Genomic DNA, 17,604 nt, shown 5'->3' on the forward strand with positions numbered 1-17,604 from the left:
CCAAGGGTTCAATAGTTACGGAGAGTGTCCTAAGCAGAAAACTGGTGCTGCTGAGGACTGCCTTTGATTGTTTACTTTAACACCTGCCAAGCCTACCTGGAAGGATGAATTTCTACAAAGCCGCAGCCCCGCTGAGCTGCTGACGGGCAGAGGAACACCATGGTTGGCCTGTGGGCCTTCTCTCCTGAGAGAACTTCTGGTCCAGACCTAACATGGGGACAGGGGCCTCCATTTCCCTCTGCGTAAGTGGAACGTAACTCCTTGGGCTTAACTGAGGACTTGCAAAAGCACCTTCTGAGTAGTTAAGGGCAGAAGGTTGCTGCAAATGACTGGCCTATTTCAAGGAAACCCAGGGTTGGTCTTTGTCAGTCCTGCTTGGATACTATCTGTAAATGTTCTCTTCCTTTTTCCCCCTCTTGTCAATCTTTTGTCTTTCATGCGTTGATTTTAAGAAGGTTTACTTTAGGAATACGCCTTATTGATTTGGATTTGATTTATTTCAAATAATTACTAAAAGGCAACGAGGTTTACTCTACCTTACTGCATCATGATAATCTGTATCCCTTTTTTCATACTACAGTCAGAGAGTCAAACTCCTATCCATGATCAAAATCTAACTTTAAGTTAATCATGATGAACATGTCAGCTGCATTTACTTTTTTTTTTTTTTTTAGTATTTGAGAGATATTGCATTACAGTACAGTCTGTTCTACTTGGGCTTCCTTGGAAATTCACATGACGAATGTTCAACTGAGATTTGACCTTAAACCCTGGAATTGTCCCTTGAATGTGAATACCAGTTTTTTTTTTTTATTTCGCTATCCCAGCCTTTAGAGGAGGATCTCTTGGGCTGGGTCCAGATGTTCTGCTTCATGCAGAAAAGCAATTTCTGTTCACAGAAGGATGCTCTCCAAGCCTGAGAAACAATTAAATAGATGGAATTAAATGTTTGGATTCACTTCAATTTAATATTGCTCATCAAGGTAATATTGGCTCCAGCACAGAATCATGTCTGTAATAACGGAATCATATATACTGGCTTTCATTTCTATAACTTGGTGCTCAAGAGAGAATTATAGAGGTTAAAAAAGGAGGAGAGGTCAAAGTGTTGGACTAGGAATGGGGACAATCAGGTTCTAGTTTCTCCTCAATCATGGAAACTCTCCAGAGAACTTTGACCTGTCACTCTCACTCAATCCACATTCAGGGTCTGAAATGAATGAGAGCCCCGTAAAATCATTCTGCAAAAAGGCAGGGTTTTAAAAACAGATTCTGACGACATCCGCTCAAATTAAAAGAAACGTGTTGTCCAGAGTCCACCAATTAATTCTTTAAGGATTAGTGAAAAAGTTAAGATACCATACATCGGGTGACCTCAGAATAACAGAGTTGAAGGGGGATCTTCTATTTATTTGTTTATTTTATTTTATTTATTTACTAATTTTATTTTGTCAGTTAGAATTCTTTATTGGCCAAGTGTGATTGGGCACACAAGGGATTTGTCTTGGTGCAAACGCTTACAATATAATAGAAATAAGAATAAACATAAGAATAAATACACGGAATAGGAACTAATAATTGGGGACAATAGGAGAGGGAGGGTAGGCACGATAGTGCGCTTATGCACGCCGTTCTAGTCCAACCCCTTCTGAGGCAGGAGCCTCTATGCCATTCCAGACATATGGCTGTCCAGTCTGTTCTTAAAAACCTCAACCTGGAATGAAGGAGAAACTTCCAAACCGTGAGGACAATTGACCAGTGGAGCAGCTTCCTTTCAGAAGTTGTAGGGGCTTCATCCCTGTTTTTTTTTTTTTAAAGAAGACACTGGAAAGCCACTTGCTTGAAATGATATAGAGATCCCTTCCATTATTCTGATGTTACCAGATGTACGGTACCCTGACTTTCTCACTAACCCTTAAAGTATTAATGGATGGTCTGCACAATAAGTTTCTGTTATTTTGAGTGGGGGCCTTCAGAATCCAAACCCTGGAGGCTTAGTGAAATAACTGTCACTGGAGCAAGGCAAATATTGTGTTGCCCTGCAAAGGGGGTGAGTGGGAAAGAGGTGTCAAGAAACTGGGCAGTTTTGGAAACATGGATGACGAATAAACTAAGCAACAAACTATGAAACAACTAAACTGGCATCAGCAAACAATGGCAGATCTTTTATTTGGGATCTCTGTTTAGTCAATTGTAGTCATCCTGTAGGCGTGTAATTTATCTTATTTTTCAAGAAACACTTAGGAAAGACTGATTTAATCCCACCCGACATGCATGCTTGATGAAGTATAAGGCTTTTCTGTTATAATTAACAACAGGCTTGCATGTGGTCCACAGTCCTAAATTGTATGTATACAAATCAAGCAAGAAGGCAGATCAGTGTAAGGGAATAAGTAATTATAAAATAATAAGTAATTATCTGCATTTTACACCAAGGATGGGGTGCAGGAATAAGTGCAGTAAAACTTGAAACTTCTTACGCTGTAAGAAGGTTATTTAATTTAAAATATTAATTGACTGGAGGAAGGTTAGGTTGCAAGGCACATAACATCTTTTCTCAAGTTAGTGGAACCAACAAATGTCCCCACCCCCTTCAATTACTTTCGGTTAATGTTGCGCACTATATCAATCCATGGCCAACAATTTTCAAGGCTCACAAACTCAGTTCCATAACCCTGTTGTTATAACATTGACATTATATAAATTTTGAAAATTTATGGTGCAAGAGCAACTGACGCAATTATGTCTCTTGGCAGCAATCATTGTCATCTGTAAAAGTGAAGCACGGTGAAAACAAAGTTGGACCAGAGCCTCAAACAATCTTTGGTTCTCCCCTTGATATCGTCATCAAGGATACAACACAACAGCCTGTTCCTCTAGTTGTCCAACATACAGTGGAATATTTAGAAGAGTTTGGTAAGTTCGTGATTACACTTGGCTGTGATCATTTTCTTCCTTTCACTTGGTCAGGTAAAGGCATGTACTTTGGGGATTAATATTGCTGGTGATGATGTCCATTCAATATCATTGATGAAACGTGGCTCTGGACATCTTTTCTTCTGCAATGACTGTCCATAGACAGTTCTGAGTTGTCAGGTAAACCCCAACTCTATCCAGATCCCATATCCAACAGAATCAACAAATTCAAGGATCTACTCTAACAATCAAATGTGGATTATTATCATCTGGAAGTTGTCATCTCAGGGGCATTTCTGGATAGACAAGAAACCTACTTCCTCCTATAAAAACCTGGAGGCATCAGCGTCAGACCTGCCACAATGTAAACCTCTAAATGGAAACCATCCTTGGCTCCACTGGTTGAGAAAAGTATAGTTTTATTACAAAGTCAAGTCTATTGCAGCAATGCAAAGCCAGAACTGAGAATCACATGCCCAAATCCCTAAATCAACCTTCCCTCCATTAGCTGTCTCTCCCTGCCCACCTCCATATAGCTGAGGTTGAGGCAACATGTTTTCATAATGGTCAGTCCAAGTGTACTTAGATATGTAGCTCCCTCCTTTTTCCACCTGGATGACCTTGAAGCAGCATCTTGAATAGATACTGCACTTACTTTCATTTCCCCAAGCATCCCACCCCTTCATTCCCCCTCCCTACAGTTTATGGCAGTCTGTCACAACATAACAGAGAAGCACCAGCAGCATAAGGTGGCAGCTGAATTCAGTCCAGTTTTAGAAGCACGGGGCAGGTTGCATGGCAATAAGAATAGCACTGAGACTTATCGATCACTTCACAGTGCTTTACAGGCCTCTCTAAGCAGTTTACAAAGTCAGCCTTTGGCCCCCCAACAATCTGGGTCTTCATTTTACTGACCTTGGAAGGATGGAAGGCTGCGTTAACCCTGAGCCGGTCAGGATTGAACTGCTGGCAGTGAGCAGAATTAGCCTGCAATACTGTATTCTAACCATTGCACCACCACGGCTGGTAGATTTTTCCTTTAACTGTATAGACAATCCTATTAGTCAGACGAAGTAAATTCAGGCTGGTTGGCATTTCCCCAACCATTCTGGAGACACAGTAGATTCCCCTTTGAATGATGATGCATTTGCTGAAGTTGCCACCCAACTGATCATGACAAGGACCTTGGCTCTAATCTCCAGTGTCACCTTGATTCATTGCTTTTGCATCACTCCAGTAAGAACCAACAGATCAAGGATTAAAAAAAAAAAAAGGAAACAGCTTCATCTGGAGGAAAAAAAGTCTTGTGATCTGGAAGTAGATTATATGCAAATCTATTATGCATTGTATTTTGAGTTGGGCTCACACTTTCAGTGAGCTTGCCAGTTTGGGACTGATTAGCTGGTTTTTGTAATAATATTCCAGGGGAAAGATCTGCTTTGCATCAGATACTGTGGGTTTTTTCCCCCCTTCTTCTTTGCAACATGAAAAATGAATAAAAGTAGGTGCTCTAGAACAGGGGTCTCCAACCTTGGCAACTTTAAGACTTGTGGACTTCAACACCTGGAATTCCCCAGCCAGCTGGCTGGGAATTCCGGGAGTTGAAGTCCTCCAGGCTTAAAGTTGCTCTAGGAGGTTTTTCTTCTGTGGCCCTGATAATTTACATAATGCCTCCAGCCAGGTAATCTTAGGTATCTTCACCTGAAATGGAGGCTGAATACAATTTGGTTTTGGTTTGCAAAGAAAAACACAGTGCCCAAATACCATTAACTACTATATTTAGTTTTGATTTGATCACAGTGTTATCTAGGAGGAAGAAGAAGAAAGCAACACTGTATTGCATTTTGCTGTCTCGTAAGAAATGTGTAGAAGGGAATGTTTTTAAAGAACATCCTTCCTTTTAAAAAAATCAGAATTAGGCAGTGTCCTTTCTTCCCTTAATCTCTCTATATAAAAGCAAAATACCACTCATGCATCATCACAAAATCTCCAGAACCGTAAAGCCTACAAACTTGAAATTTGGCTTCTAGGGGCTCACTAAGAAAGGATTTCTCTAAATGACCATCAGAGCATTAGTATTTCCTATATTATTTATTAACACGCTCTGATGCTAAGGAGTTCTACTCCCCCTCTCCACCTGGAAAGAAATCTCATTCAAATGCAAAACACAAGCAGAGGAGAGGAGTTTCAGTTTCAGTTTTAGTTTCGCAGCACCAAGCAGCTTTAGTACAGAACAGTTGAGCTATGCCAAGCCCAGGCTCCTTGCTGTCTCCTTCTCGCTCACATAGCAAATACTCTTTCAGTTTCCAAACAGCCCTCAACTCTCTCACATTGATAGGACGCTAGCCAGATGAATACCGATGGATGCTGGTAGGCAGAGGCAGAATTCCCCCCCCCTTTATTTTCCTCCCCCAAAAACTAAGCCCGACCACATAGTTTCGTAGCGAAGTACAGTTATCAAGCTGGTATAATTAGATTTGTTATAATTTTATGAATCTTGGGGTTCCTCCAAATCCACTCCTCTCTTCTATTTGTTCATGGATCCCCTTGGAGGATGTATTAGCTACTAATAATATACATTCAGGATGTTACATGTTCTCCTAGGGCTAAATCACACGGGCCTCTTTCGGATCAGTGGATCAGCAGCCAAAATCAGGGCACTTAGATTAAAGTATGATCAAGGAGAAGAAGTTGATCTTGTTAAGGAAGGAGATATCAACACTGTTGCCAGCCTCCTTAAACTATTCCTGAATCAGCTTCCAACTGCTGTTTTCCCGGAAGATCTGTGCACTGACATTTGGGCCGTTTTTGAAGGTACAGCAAGTACATAAGAGCCTTCTTATTTTTATTTGATGCAAGAAAGTATGATGTCTCCTCCTCCTCCTCCTCCTCCTCCTCCTCCTCCTCCTCCTCCTCCTCCCTCCTCCTCCTCCTCCTTCCTCCTGGCAAGCCCCTCTCCCTTCTATCCCTGATGATGTTACCTAGTTGGGTAATGAAACATCTGCAAGAAAATCCCCAAGCTCAGAGAACACCCAGGGCTTCACAGTTCTCCTCCTCCTCCTCCTCCTCCTCCTTAAATTTCAACTACGTTAAATCTGGTGTTTTATGAACCAAGGCTACAGTTTCTATTTGGAAATCCCATGTAATAATAACTTCATAACAAAAATATTTTTCTGGGCCACAAACAAGAATCTAAACTCATGCCCATTTCTGCATGCTAGCTTATTGTTACAGGCATATCACATTTACTTAAATTCCAGTATGGAATCCATCTTCCCTTGATTATGTGTTGTCCTAAATTGTCTTTTTTTTAAAAAAAACCTTGTTCATTTCCTTTAGCCTTGCATCATCTAAAAGACCAGCAGTGCTCTCTCTAAACATGGACCTTGGTTGCCAATTCCCCCCTAATCCTCTCTCTAAAGGCATCTGCATAGAACGAAATCTCCCTCCTTTCCTCTGTGTCCAATGCTTTCAGGAGCCCCTCGTGCCAGCTGCCATCCTCGGGGGAAAGCCCAATTCAGCAAAGGCTTCGAGCACATGCCCTTAGAGTCAACACTTATGAAACACTGAACAAATTCTAACTGATGTTAATCTTTCTCTGTTAATCATTACTGTCCCATCTTTCACAGCGAATAAAAACTGCACCACAGAACAAACAAGATGTCTAAAACAGCTATTAAGTAGCCTTCCGGAAGCCCACAGTCACCTCGCTTGCTTCCTCATTAGATTTCTCACCAAGGTGGCTGCAAACAGTGATGTGAATCAAATGACCTTGGAAAACCTGGCCATTGTTTTCAGCCCCACGTTATTCCGGTAAGAAGTTCTTTCGATATCTCCATGGTGCTAACTCCTCCTGAGTTGCCATCTAATTCACCTTGAATAGTCTAATCATCTAATTATCCTTCCTGAAGGAGACTGGGGGTGGGGGGGTATTACAGGATCACTTGATTAGACCAAGAGATCATTTAATGTTTGGCTCTGGAATTTAAATGGGCCTCTGAAGATGAACCTCAGATAACAACAAAGTATGGCATCATTTTACGTTCTAAATTGCTAAGGTGAGCAACCGTCCTTCTTTTAGGGAGGACAGTCCTCCTTTTGTAAGTTCTGTCCTCCTTTGAAAAGTGTCCTCCTACATGTCCTCCTTTTTGATATTTGAAGACTAATTTGTAAATCTCCGTATTTGATCGATGCCGATCCGATCCGTTGTGTGTGATGTGACATATTTGTATTTGACATGACGATTCGTCAAGGCTCGGTACAGTGCGGCGAGACGCGATTATGAGACGCATGCGCTCCACCACAGGAGAATTGTTTTGAGAGAGTGCAGCGCATGCAAGTGGCTTTGTTTTTTTTCTTCAATTTATTTGTGTCCTCCTTTTCATTGCGAAAAAGTTGGTTCCCTTAAAATTGCATCTCCCACAACATACAGTAGATTCTTTGTATTTTCTCTAATCATAATAACTCTCAAGAATCAATAAAAAAGCCAACTATCCTAATTTCTTATTGTCAGGATCAAAAGGAGCCATGGTGGCAGAGTGGCTAGAAGGCAACATTGCAGGTGAACTCTTGCACACAGTCTGGAGTTCGATCCTGATAGGGCTTGAGGTTGACTCAGCCTTCCCTCCTTCCAAAGTCGATAAAAGGGGGACTCAGTGTGTTGGGGGGCAAATGTGCAAATAATGTATACATTGTAAACCGCCCAGAGAGTGCTGTAAAGTGATATATAAGTATGTTATGTCTCACCTGAACAAAGTAATAAGTCCAAATTTCCAACTGAAACACAAAAAAGCAGGCAAGTCCGGTAGTTACAGGGTTAAAATTCCTTAAGCCGAGAACATTCTTGGCAGTCTCATGCAAGCTGTCTGCCAAGTCTGATAAGGAAGCAGGAACATACCGTATTTATCGGCGTATAACACGCACTTTTTCCCCCTGAAAATAGGGGGCAAATGATGTATGCGTGTTATACGCCGATATAATGTTAAGAAGCCTTCGGTGAATGCTGCTGGGATCGGGGATCAAGGACACAAATGAAAGAAGGGGAGGGAGGAAGCAACCGAAGCCTGTCCTCTCTGGGTCAGCTCTCTCAGTTGCTCTCTCGCTCCTCCACCAGCACAGGAAGAAACTGCTTCAAAGAAGCGGGGGGCTTTTCCTGTCGCCTCTCCCCCACCCCCACCCCGTCCGCCCGCCCGCCCGCCCGCAGTGCTCCGTTCTGCCTGCCTGCCTGCCTTCGTTAATGGTTGAATCGGAACAGCTTCGGCTGAGTAAAAGAGGCGAATAGTTATTATTCTCAGCCGAAGCTGCTCCCAAACAACCAGAAACTAAGGCAGGCAGGCAGAATTTTTTTAAATTTTTTTTCCTGAAATTTCCCCCTTAAAATGAAGATGCGTGTTATACGCCAGTGCGTGTTATACGCCGATAAATACGGTAAATCACAAGCTGTCGCCACACACAGGATAATTCTGAAGCTTCTCTCACTAAATAAAACGTTGTCCCGAACAAGTTCTCAGAGCGAGCACACCCACTTTTAATCCCTGTGGGGCGTGTCAGTCCCTCATCTCAGTCTCTGATTCATCCTTTCTTTCTATGTTGCAACTTACACTTTTGCTTATGCCGTTGCCTCGCATCAAGCCAGCATTGCTCAGCTTCATCCTCAGTCAGAGGCTCTGATACGCTCTCCTGATTATCTGCCGACACCTGAGGCACAATCAGGGAGGAAGGTCCTGCCGAGGGGGAAAGTCCTGGGGAGGGAGGCAATTCCAAATCCTCTAACAAATCAGGCTCAAACCTCAGAGCCAAATCCTCCCCTTCCTCACCATCCAAGTCTTCGTCCTCTGACAAAGCAGGCTCAAACCTCCAAGCCACAACATAAGTATAAGCGCTACTGCTATTAAATGGAAAGTGATTGTTAGCAAAATCATTCATTTCTTTCCCTATCATCATTGGGGTTTTTCCATTCAAGAAAATGAGCCCATTTAGTCATGTTAGGTATAAAGCAATGGAGGCCAGGGCTGAGCATTTGCACAGAGCATCTTCAAACTTTTGAGCAAAACTGAGTTTGGGAAACATTAAACTTACGGCATTCTATCCTCCTTACTGCTACTATAAGTACCATTTTGTGTATTTTCTATCATTCCTTGCAGCCCTTTGGCATATGAAAAGCAAACCCTTTGCTATGCCATGCTTCTGCATATGCTTCAGCACCACAAGGACCTCTTTCTCCAGAGCTCCAACCACCATGTCTCCCCAACGGAAGAGCAGGCCCAGGTAAGAGCCTCTCAGGAAGACCAAAATAACAGAAGGGACCTGGGAGATGTTCTAGCCCAATTTCCCGCTCAAGCAGGAGACCCTACACCAGGGGTGTCCAACCGTGGCAACTTTAAGACTTGTGGACTTCAACTCCCAGAATTCCTCAGCCAGCTGGCTGAGGAATTCTGTGAGTTGAAGTCCACAAGTCTTAAAGTTGCCAAGGTTGGACACCCCTGCCCTACACTATTTCAGACAAGGTTGTACAGTCTCTTGAAAGCTTCCAGTGTTGAAGCACCCACTGTTGGACCAGTTCAAGATATGACCATGGATCTCCCTTCATCTACTGTAGCTTAATATCTCCCTGGACTGCACAGTCGCCCATGGCAGTAATGAGCACAGTGAATAAAGGCAAAATGGAGGGTTGATTTTTACTCTTAATCTAACCCCTTTATCTTTTTATTTCCTTATCTATTTATTCACTGGTTTTTATCCTTAATCCAATTGTACCAGTTTTCCCAAACTGTACAATATTTTAAGTCTGCCTTGTCTCTTAGTTTTTGGGTATGTCCATTTCAGCACAGATGTAGACCTTCTGGATTATCTGATTGTTTGTTGGTCTCTGATCACCCTTCCAGCCCTGTGCAAAAGCTATTCTTGCTGCAGTGATTATGTGTAGAATTAGGTATTTCATTTCTTTTGCGTACTCACCTTTTATCATTCCCAATAGAAAAATTTCGGCCTTGAGTTGATCTATTTTCATATCGGTACCAATTTATAAAGGGATCTCTACCATCCCCAAGAGAGATAACAACTATTCCCAAACCCTGCATTTAGGATTTTATTTTATTTAATTAATATTATTTCTAAAAGGTTGCTTAAATTGAATGTAACAAATACATTGCTTCAGGGCAATGGAGATTTAGTCAATTCACCCACTATTAAATCAAGCATGCTAATGTCTGTAATGAATCTGATTCAAGAGTAGAATGAAGTTCATTATATTGCAATTATAGAATCATTATTGATTGAAAAGCTAATTTGTTCAGAGGGACAGCAGTGTGAAAACTGCTGAGGAATATTCCAATCTTGCTTTTTAATCTGGTTTCCTGTGCGTAGCTTGCTCTCCGTGTCTGCCCCTTGACCTGGAAAAATTGACCATATGTTGAACTGCTGGTTAAACTGTCATTCAGATCTAGGGAATTAAAGATAGAGGAAATCCATGGGTTTCTAATCTGCCCGACCTTTGCCACCCAGCTGTCCGCTGAGACATTGAGTCCCCGAGCAAGGAGCTGTACAGCAACTCATTGGACAGCCATCTACAAAGTGACATGTCCCACAGGAGCTTTTTCAAGAGGCAACTGGACTGACTTTCTTTTTCCTTGAAGATGTTTTGCTTTTCATCCAAGAAGCTTCTTCAGTTCTTTAGTTCAGAACCTAAAAAGCTTCTTGGATGAGGAACAAAAGGTCTTCAAAGAAAGTCCAGTTACCTCTTGAAAAAGCACCTGTGGGATAATTGTGACCTGGACTGGGGTCGCCAACCTTTTGGACCTCAGGACCACCAAACTCATAATTTTAAATCCTGTGGACCAGAGACCCTGGGAAAATCCCCAAAAAAGTCTGCAGGAAAATTCCCTGCCCCATTTTCCTACCAATCATTCTTTATTTGGGATCACAGGATACCGTCTCCAGCTCCGTTCTCAGCGGGAGAGAGAGAGAGAGACTTTTGGCTTCATGCAAGGAAAGCAGCAGAAGCTGCAGAAGTCTTTCTTTCTCTCCCTCAACCTCCGCCAGAAATGAGTCTTTGCCAGCGCAGCCTCTTGGAGCAGGAGGACTTGCAGGATCCCAAAGACTCATTTTTGGCGGAGTTTGGGGGAGAGAAAGAAAGACTTTTGCTGCTTTCCTTGCGTGCAGCCAAAAGCAGAAGAAGAAAGAAGCGGAAAGAAGCTGCCCGGTGGCCAGGCCAGGTGCATGGGGCGAGTGGGGCAAGTTCCCCCCCTCCTCCCTTTCCCCCCTCCCTTCACTACCTCGTGTTGTTCGCAATGCAAGCAACGCAAGCCTTGTGTTCCTGTGGGCCATGTGGGCGGTACGCCTTGTGTTCCCACGCAGCCTGGATTAATTGCTTTGGGGGGTGCTTTGGGGGTGACATTTCTCTGCGGACCCCCAAAATTTTCTCGTGGACCACCAGTGGTCCCTGGCCCACTGGTTGGTGACCACTGACCAGGATGACTGACAATCCCCATAGATACAAAGCAGCATGCTAGAATAGAGGCACAGAGGTTTTAGCTGATTCTCTGACCACATGTGATATTCCAGCTCAATAATTACACGTTTCTTTTGAAAATGGTCTCTACTTTCCTTCATCCTACACCTTTTTCTTTTTTCTTTTTAGACCCTTGTTGCTTCTCCACAGATTTTCCATCCTGCCTCAGCACCTCAAGAGCTCACACAACAGACAGAAAAAAATGAACCTCCTCAAAGGATCCCCAGAGCTGTCTGGCACCTTCCATCCATGTGGTGGCAATGTTGTGTTTTTAATCTTTCGGCTCACAGCTCCGGGAAAACAGGGTCAGTCTGAGTTTGTGATTTGCAAAGCATTAATCCTTTTCTGGGGCAAATTTATCAGTTTTCCAGTCAAGCACCCTTCGTTCTGATTTATACTACCCGAAAACAGTTGCTTTCAAACAATACTGTGCAAGCCATGCAAAGACAGTGCACGCTGTGCAGAGTTCAACTGGGCATTTGGCTATAAATGTCTGCTGTTTGGAGGTAACATTTTGAAAACAGAAGACAAACTATCTAATGTATCCTTTCCATTTGAAGTGTTAGAACATGGAACAAATCTATTTTTGATAGCACTGGAAATTAAACAAACAAATAAAAAACCTACATTGGTAATACGACTCCCTCCTCCTTTTTGGACAGGAATTCTTACTATCAGGTTTCATTCCTCCCTGTTTTTATTTATTCTACAACTCTTATTTTTTATGTTTTGCCAAATAGGCTGGGTTTTTTTTAGACAGCTACTGCCCTTTTCATCTTCATGAGGCCAAATTTGGAAGCAACGAAAACATCCAAAACAAATTCTATCCTTTCCTCTGCAGCCTCCCAACCACAAAAACAAATCGCTTAAAAACTTATCACAGTTTTACTGGACAAGTTGAGAAGACGCTCTATAAATACCCCCTTCAAGAACTGCAATTCTGCAATTCTTTGCCCCTTAAGGTTCTTTTTGTTTTCCCACCCAGCTGCTCAGAGTTCTTCAGAAAATATGAAGGGGACCTATTAAAGCTGTCTAGCTGAATGATGAGCAGAGGGTAGATTTTCTCCCTCCAGCTCTCTGAGCTACTGTTTTAGTTGTGATTGAGGCCCAGAGTTCCTTTTCCTTGAGGTGAAAGCCATGCCATGAAAAGTCTTTTAACCTCAGCTTTACAACCCACAATATGCTGCCAAAGATCAAGACGAGACATGACAAGAGTTGGACAGGGGAGGGGACGAATGCCACAATGGCAGCCTTATGCTGAGGCGTCCCCACTCGCTTCCGTTTGGGTCAATTTTGGTTTTGAAGAAGAAATTCAACAATTGTTTGTCAGAATATATTCATGAACTGGAATAGAGCATGGTAACAAGGTCAGCTAATGAATAAGCATAGCAACTAAGTCAGCCAATGAGGACTGTTTTTGGAAAACGAAACTAGAAGTAGCCTAGGCTGGAAACTGAAACTAAAAGTAGCTTAGGCGTGGCTCTATATTAATCTCTGCAACTCTGCAGCTATCTTGATCTCTGAGTCTGTCTATTGAAATGAAACTGCTTCTCTCCTCTTGCTTGCCTGCTGATCTATTGAAGATGAAACTAACTTGCTTGCTTGCTGAAGGCTGGAGCTCTGCTCTGAACTTGCAACATGTTTCTGTTTGAGTTTGCTCCATGTTGGAGAAATCTACAACTGGTATTGTAAATATAGTTATGTTTATAAAGATGTTAAATGAAGCATCAGCCATCTGTGTTTATTTTTCTGGCACTGAATTATCACTGCAAAACTATAAATATTGTTAGGTAAACACTAGCCTAGCCCTGGAAATACTTGAGAAGGAAAGCCAAGACTGCCCAATCTTCACTCTCTTTGGCATAAAAGAGGGAAAAAAAGACTCTGCCAGGCTTTTATACTCTATTAGCAGTGATGGGATTCAATTTTTTTTATTACTGGTTCTGTGGGCATGGCTTGGTGGGCATGGTGTGGCTTTGTGGGCGTGGCTTTGTGGGCATTGCTTGGTGACGTGGCAAGGGAAGTTTACTGCAAAATCCCCATTCCCTCCCCACCCCACTAACCTGCTTTCCAGCTCCGTTCTCCTGTACAGGGCAACAAAAGAAGACCCAGCCAATCAGCTGGGACTCGGGAGGCAGAGAATAGATGGGGCGGAGCCAGTCAGAAGTGGGATTTGCCGGTTCTCCAAGCGACTCAAAATTTCCACTATTGGCTCTCCAGAACTGGTCAGAACCGTCTGAATACCACCTCTGTCTGTTAGGAATGAAGCAGAGTTCCCATAGTGTTTGTGGCCTCTGTGTCTTGACCTGGCCTACCTCAAAGACTGACAATTCTTGAGGTAACAATATTGTGGACAACGCTAGACAACATGAACCAATGTGGCAAAGTAGAGGAAGGGAGATCTGGTCTGTTGTAATCGTCTCTCTTATATATTAGTCTCCCCAGCTGCAACCAAGGAGGAGGATCATGGCCGCTTCCTCTCTCGTAAGCCAAGTTGTTTCCTTCTCTGTTCCTCCCTGCGTGTCCTAGGATGCAGAGGGGATGGGCCTGGTTCTTCCTCTGACTGCCCAGCCGGCCTCTGCCCTTCCCCAGCCTCCTCCACAACCTACAGAGCCACACCTCTACTCCCTGTCGGCTGTTCCTCCTCTCCCTCAAAGTCTGAATCTACAAAGCCAGGCATGTCAAACTGAAGGCCTGGAGGCTGGATCCGGCCTGTGGGGTGCTTAGATCTGGCCCATGGGTCCGCTGTGAAAACAGCGAAGGACTGGCCTGCGGTGCCTCTGCCAGCAAAAATGGAGCTTGGGAGGGCTACCCATTTTCACTGGCAGAGGATTGCAGGAAGCCGTTGCAGCTGAAATTGGAGTTTGGGAGCCCGTTTTCATGGGCAGAGCGCTCTGGTTACCACAGGCGCCCCTGACACGAGTGACGTTGAGCTGGCCATGCCCTCTGGCCACACACCCCTGACCACCCTGCCCCCCAAGGTCAAATACAACCCTGATGCGACCCTCAATGAAATTGAGTTTGACACCCTTGTTCTAAGCTGAGGAATGCTTCCCACATAACTGTCATGGCGGAGCTGCAATAAATTCCAAGATAATATTTGACAAACTGAGGTGGAGGTCAGGGAGTAATCAAAGGCAAGAAGAGACCGGATAGCCATTTGTCAGGAATGGTGTAGGGTCTCCTGCTTAGGTGGTGGTGGTGGGGGTTGGACTAGAGCAGGGGTTGCCAACCGTTTGGACCTCAGGGACCACCAAACTCATAATTTTAAATCCTGTGGATCAGAGACCCTGGGAAAATCCCCCCAAAAGTCTGCAGGAAAATTCCCCACCCCGTTTGCCCATTGATCAATCATTCTTTATTTGGGATCGCAGGTTACCGTCTCCAGCTCCATTCACAGGGGGAGAGAGAGAGAGAAAGAGAGAGAGAGAGAGAGAGACTTTGCAAGGAAAGCACCAGAAGCAGCAGAAGTCATTCTTTCTCTCCCCCAAATTCCACCAGTCTTTGTAAGACTTGTCACGCCGGTACAGCCTCTTGGAGCAGGAGGCCTTGCAGGGTCCCAAAGACTCATTTCTGATGGAGTTTGAGGGAAAGAAAGAAAGACTTTTGCTGCTTTCCTTGTGTGCAGCCAAAAGCAGAAGCAGAAAGAAGCGGAAAGAAGCAGCCCAGTGGCCAGGCCAGGCATGTGGGGTGAGTGGAGCAAGTTCCCCCCCCTCTGCCCTTTCCCCCCTCCCCTCACTACCTTGTGTTGTTCACAATGCAAGCGACGCAAGCCTTGTGTTCCCATAGGCCATGTGGGTAGCACAGCCTTGTGTTCCTGCGCAGTCTGGATTAATTGCTTTGGGGGGGGGGTGACCACCAAAATTGCAGACCACCAAAATTTTCTCATGGACCACCAGTGATCCCCGGCCCACTGGTTGATGACCACTGGACTAGGTGATCTACAAGGTCTCTTCCAACTCTGTTAATCTCTCTCTTTCTCCGTTAAAAAGGCTCCTTTCTGTCCCTTCAGTGCAGTAGAAGACATTCAGTCCCATCAGTCAGGTTGGAGCAAGATTTGAAAGTCTGAATTTTGCACATAGAATTGGGGTTGCAGGTGGTGCTTCCTTTGGCTGTAACAAGTCAGGGACAGAGGGAGGCAGAGTCCGGAGAAAGACGCACCAGGGCTGAATTCCCTCCTCCCTGTTGATTTCCTCTGCATGCCTCTTCTCATCAGAAGCCCTGGTGTATAGACAGGCTTGTTTTGACAATCCTTGCAGGAAGAGACCAAGCATCGGCTTGTTGCTAAGGCAACACAAGGATGAAATCCTCTTTTCTCTTTCCTTTAGCAAGTCCTGCACCTCCACTTCATGGCGAGCCTGGATAGATCAAAAATAGCATATTCATTCTGTACTTCTGAAATACCTTTTTCTTCTTTTTCTATCTGTCAGATTGGAGTTCTCTTTAACTTGACATAATCTTTCTTTCTTTCTTTCTTTCTTTCTTTCTTTCTTTCTTTCTTTCTTTCTTTCTTTCTTTCTTTCTTTCTTTCTTTCTTTCTTTCTTTTTCTTTCTTTCTTTCTTTCTTTCTTTCTTTCTTTCTTTCTTTCTTTCTTTCTTTCTTTCTTTCTTTCTTTCTTTCTTTCTTTCAAAGGAAGACTTTTTGCTGGTAGAGTAGATCTCCAACAGTACTAAGCCAAAGCAGAGAAATTTCAAAGTATGTGACAAGGTTAATCTCTCTGGCCAAATCATTGAATAGAAGAAGACAGCTAAACTTTTCTGAAAATGTTGGCATGAATCCTGTTTCCTCTGGTCTGCTGGTGAGGAATCATATGCAAACAGGATGATGCCTTGTGTTGGATTCAGAGTTTGTAGAAGAGTTCAGAGTACTGCACCATAAATTCAGCGCCAGAAAAGTAAACACAGATGGCTGAGGCTTCATTTAACTTCTATATAAACATATAAAGTAAATTTTACAATACCAGTTGTAGATTTCTCCAACATGGAGCAAACTCACACAGAAGCAGACATGTTACAGCTTCATTTAACTTCTATATAAACATATAAAGTAAAATTTACAATACCAGTTGTAGATTTCTCCAACATGGAGCAAACTCACACAGAAGCAGACATGTTACAGCTTCATTTAACTTCTATATAAACATATAAAGTAAAATTTACAATACCAGTTGTAGATTTCTCCAACATGGAGCAAACTCACACAGAAGCAGACATGTTACAGCTTCATTTAACTTCTATATAAACATATAAAGTAAAATTTACAATACCAGTTGTAGATTTCTCCAACATGGAGCAAACTCACACAGAAGCAGACATGTTACAGGTTCAGAGCAGAACAACTCAGGAGCTCAGAAGCAGACATCAGTTTCACTTTAGTTCAGCAGGCAAGCAAGACACACAGCAGAGGAGAGAAGCAGTTTCATTTTCAATAGACAGACTCAGAGCTCAACATAGCCTCAGAGCTGCAGAGCTTAATATAGAGCCACGCTTAGGTTACTTCTAGTTTCAGTTTCCAAACAGTCCTCATTGGCTGCCTTAGTTGTTATGCCTATTCATTGGCTGACCTTGTTACCAAGCTCTATTCCAGTTCATGAATATATAGTCTGACAAGAACTTGCCTTGAATGGGGTTCTCAAAATGTTCTGCCCAAGCTCCTCCCAAGTCCCTCCTTTGGGTGATTCTCAGAGCGCTGGAGCTTGCTCAAGTGATTTCTAGGAGCTTCATTGTTACCCCACCAAGTACTCAGGCTACCCTACACTCTAGAGCAGTGGTGGCTAACCTTTTTGCGCTCCTGTGCCAAAAATTGTGTGCGCATTCGTGCACGTGCACTCACGTGCCAGCATCCAGAATTCAATGTGTGTGCCCCCCATGCCCCTTGCGCATGCGCACACAACCCCCCCTCCACCCCCTTACCTGCACTGTGCCTCCTAGCTGATTTTCGGTATTACAGGAAGTGACAAAACGGGCCTATTTTTCGGCCTGCAAAGGCTGCAGAAGCTGTCCTCAAGCCTCTGGGAGGCCGAAAAAGGCCTCAAATAGGCTGAAAATCAGATGTGAGGCTCAGTGAGTTAAGTTTGCCTGTGGCTTGCATGCCAGCACGAATGGTTTTGCATGCCACCTGTGGCACTCGTGCCATAGGTTCGCCATCACGGCTTTAGAATTTCCTGAAGGTCTTCCAA

At 43.6% G+C, this 17,604-nt stretch overlaps 1 protein-coding gene across 1 annotated transcript; it reads left to right on the forward strand.

Annotated features, from left to right (window-relative positions):
• LOC113416354 (protein FAM13A-like) lies at positions 1-14,737 on the forward strand. The gene is made up of 7 exons (XM_087963837.1): positions 1-242; positions 2,757-2,916; positions 5,521-5,730; positions 6,546-6,729; positions 9,060-9,183; positions 11,576-11,730; positions 12,411-14,737. The coding sequence occupies exons 1-7, from the start codon at positions 213-215 to the stop codon at positions 12,463-12,465; spliced, it is 918 nt and encodes a 305-aa protein (XP_087819963.1). The 5' UTR covers positions 1-212; the 3' UTR covers positions 12,466-14,737.
• Positions 14,738-17,604: the final 2,867 nt, after the last annotated feature.

This window comes from Notechis scutatus, chromosome 4, assembly GCF_049901735.1.
Source record: "Notechis scutatus isolate UNSWTSFEM ecotype Mainland chromosome 4, rNotScu1.2, whole genome shotgun sequence".
Taxonomy (NCBI): domain Eukaryota; kingdom Metazoa; phylum Chordata; class Lepidosauria; order Squamata; family Elapidae; genus Notechis; species Notechis scutatus.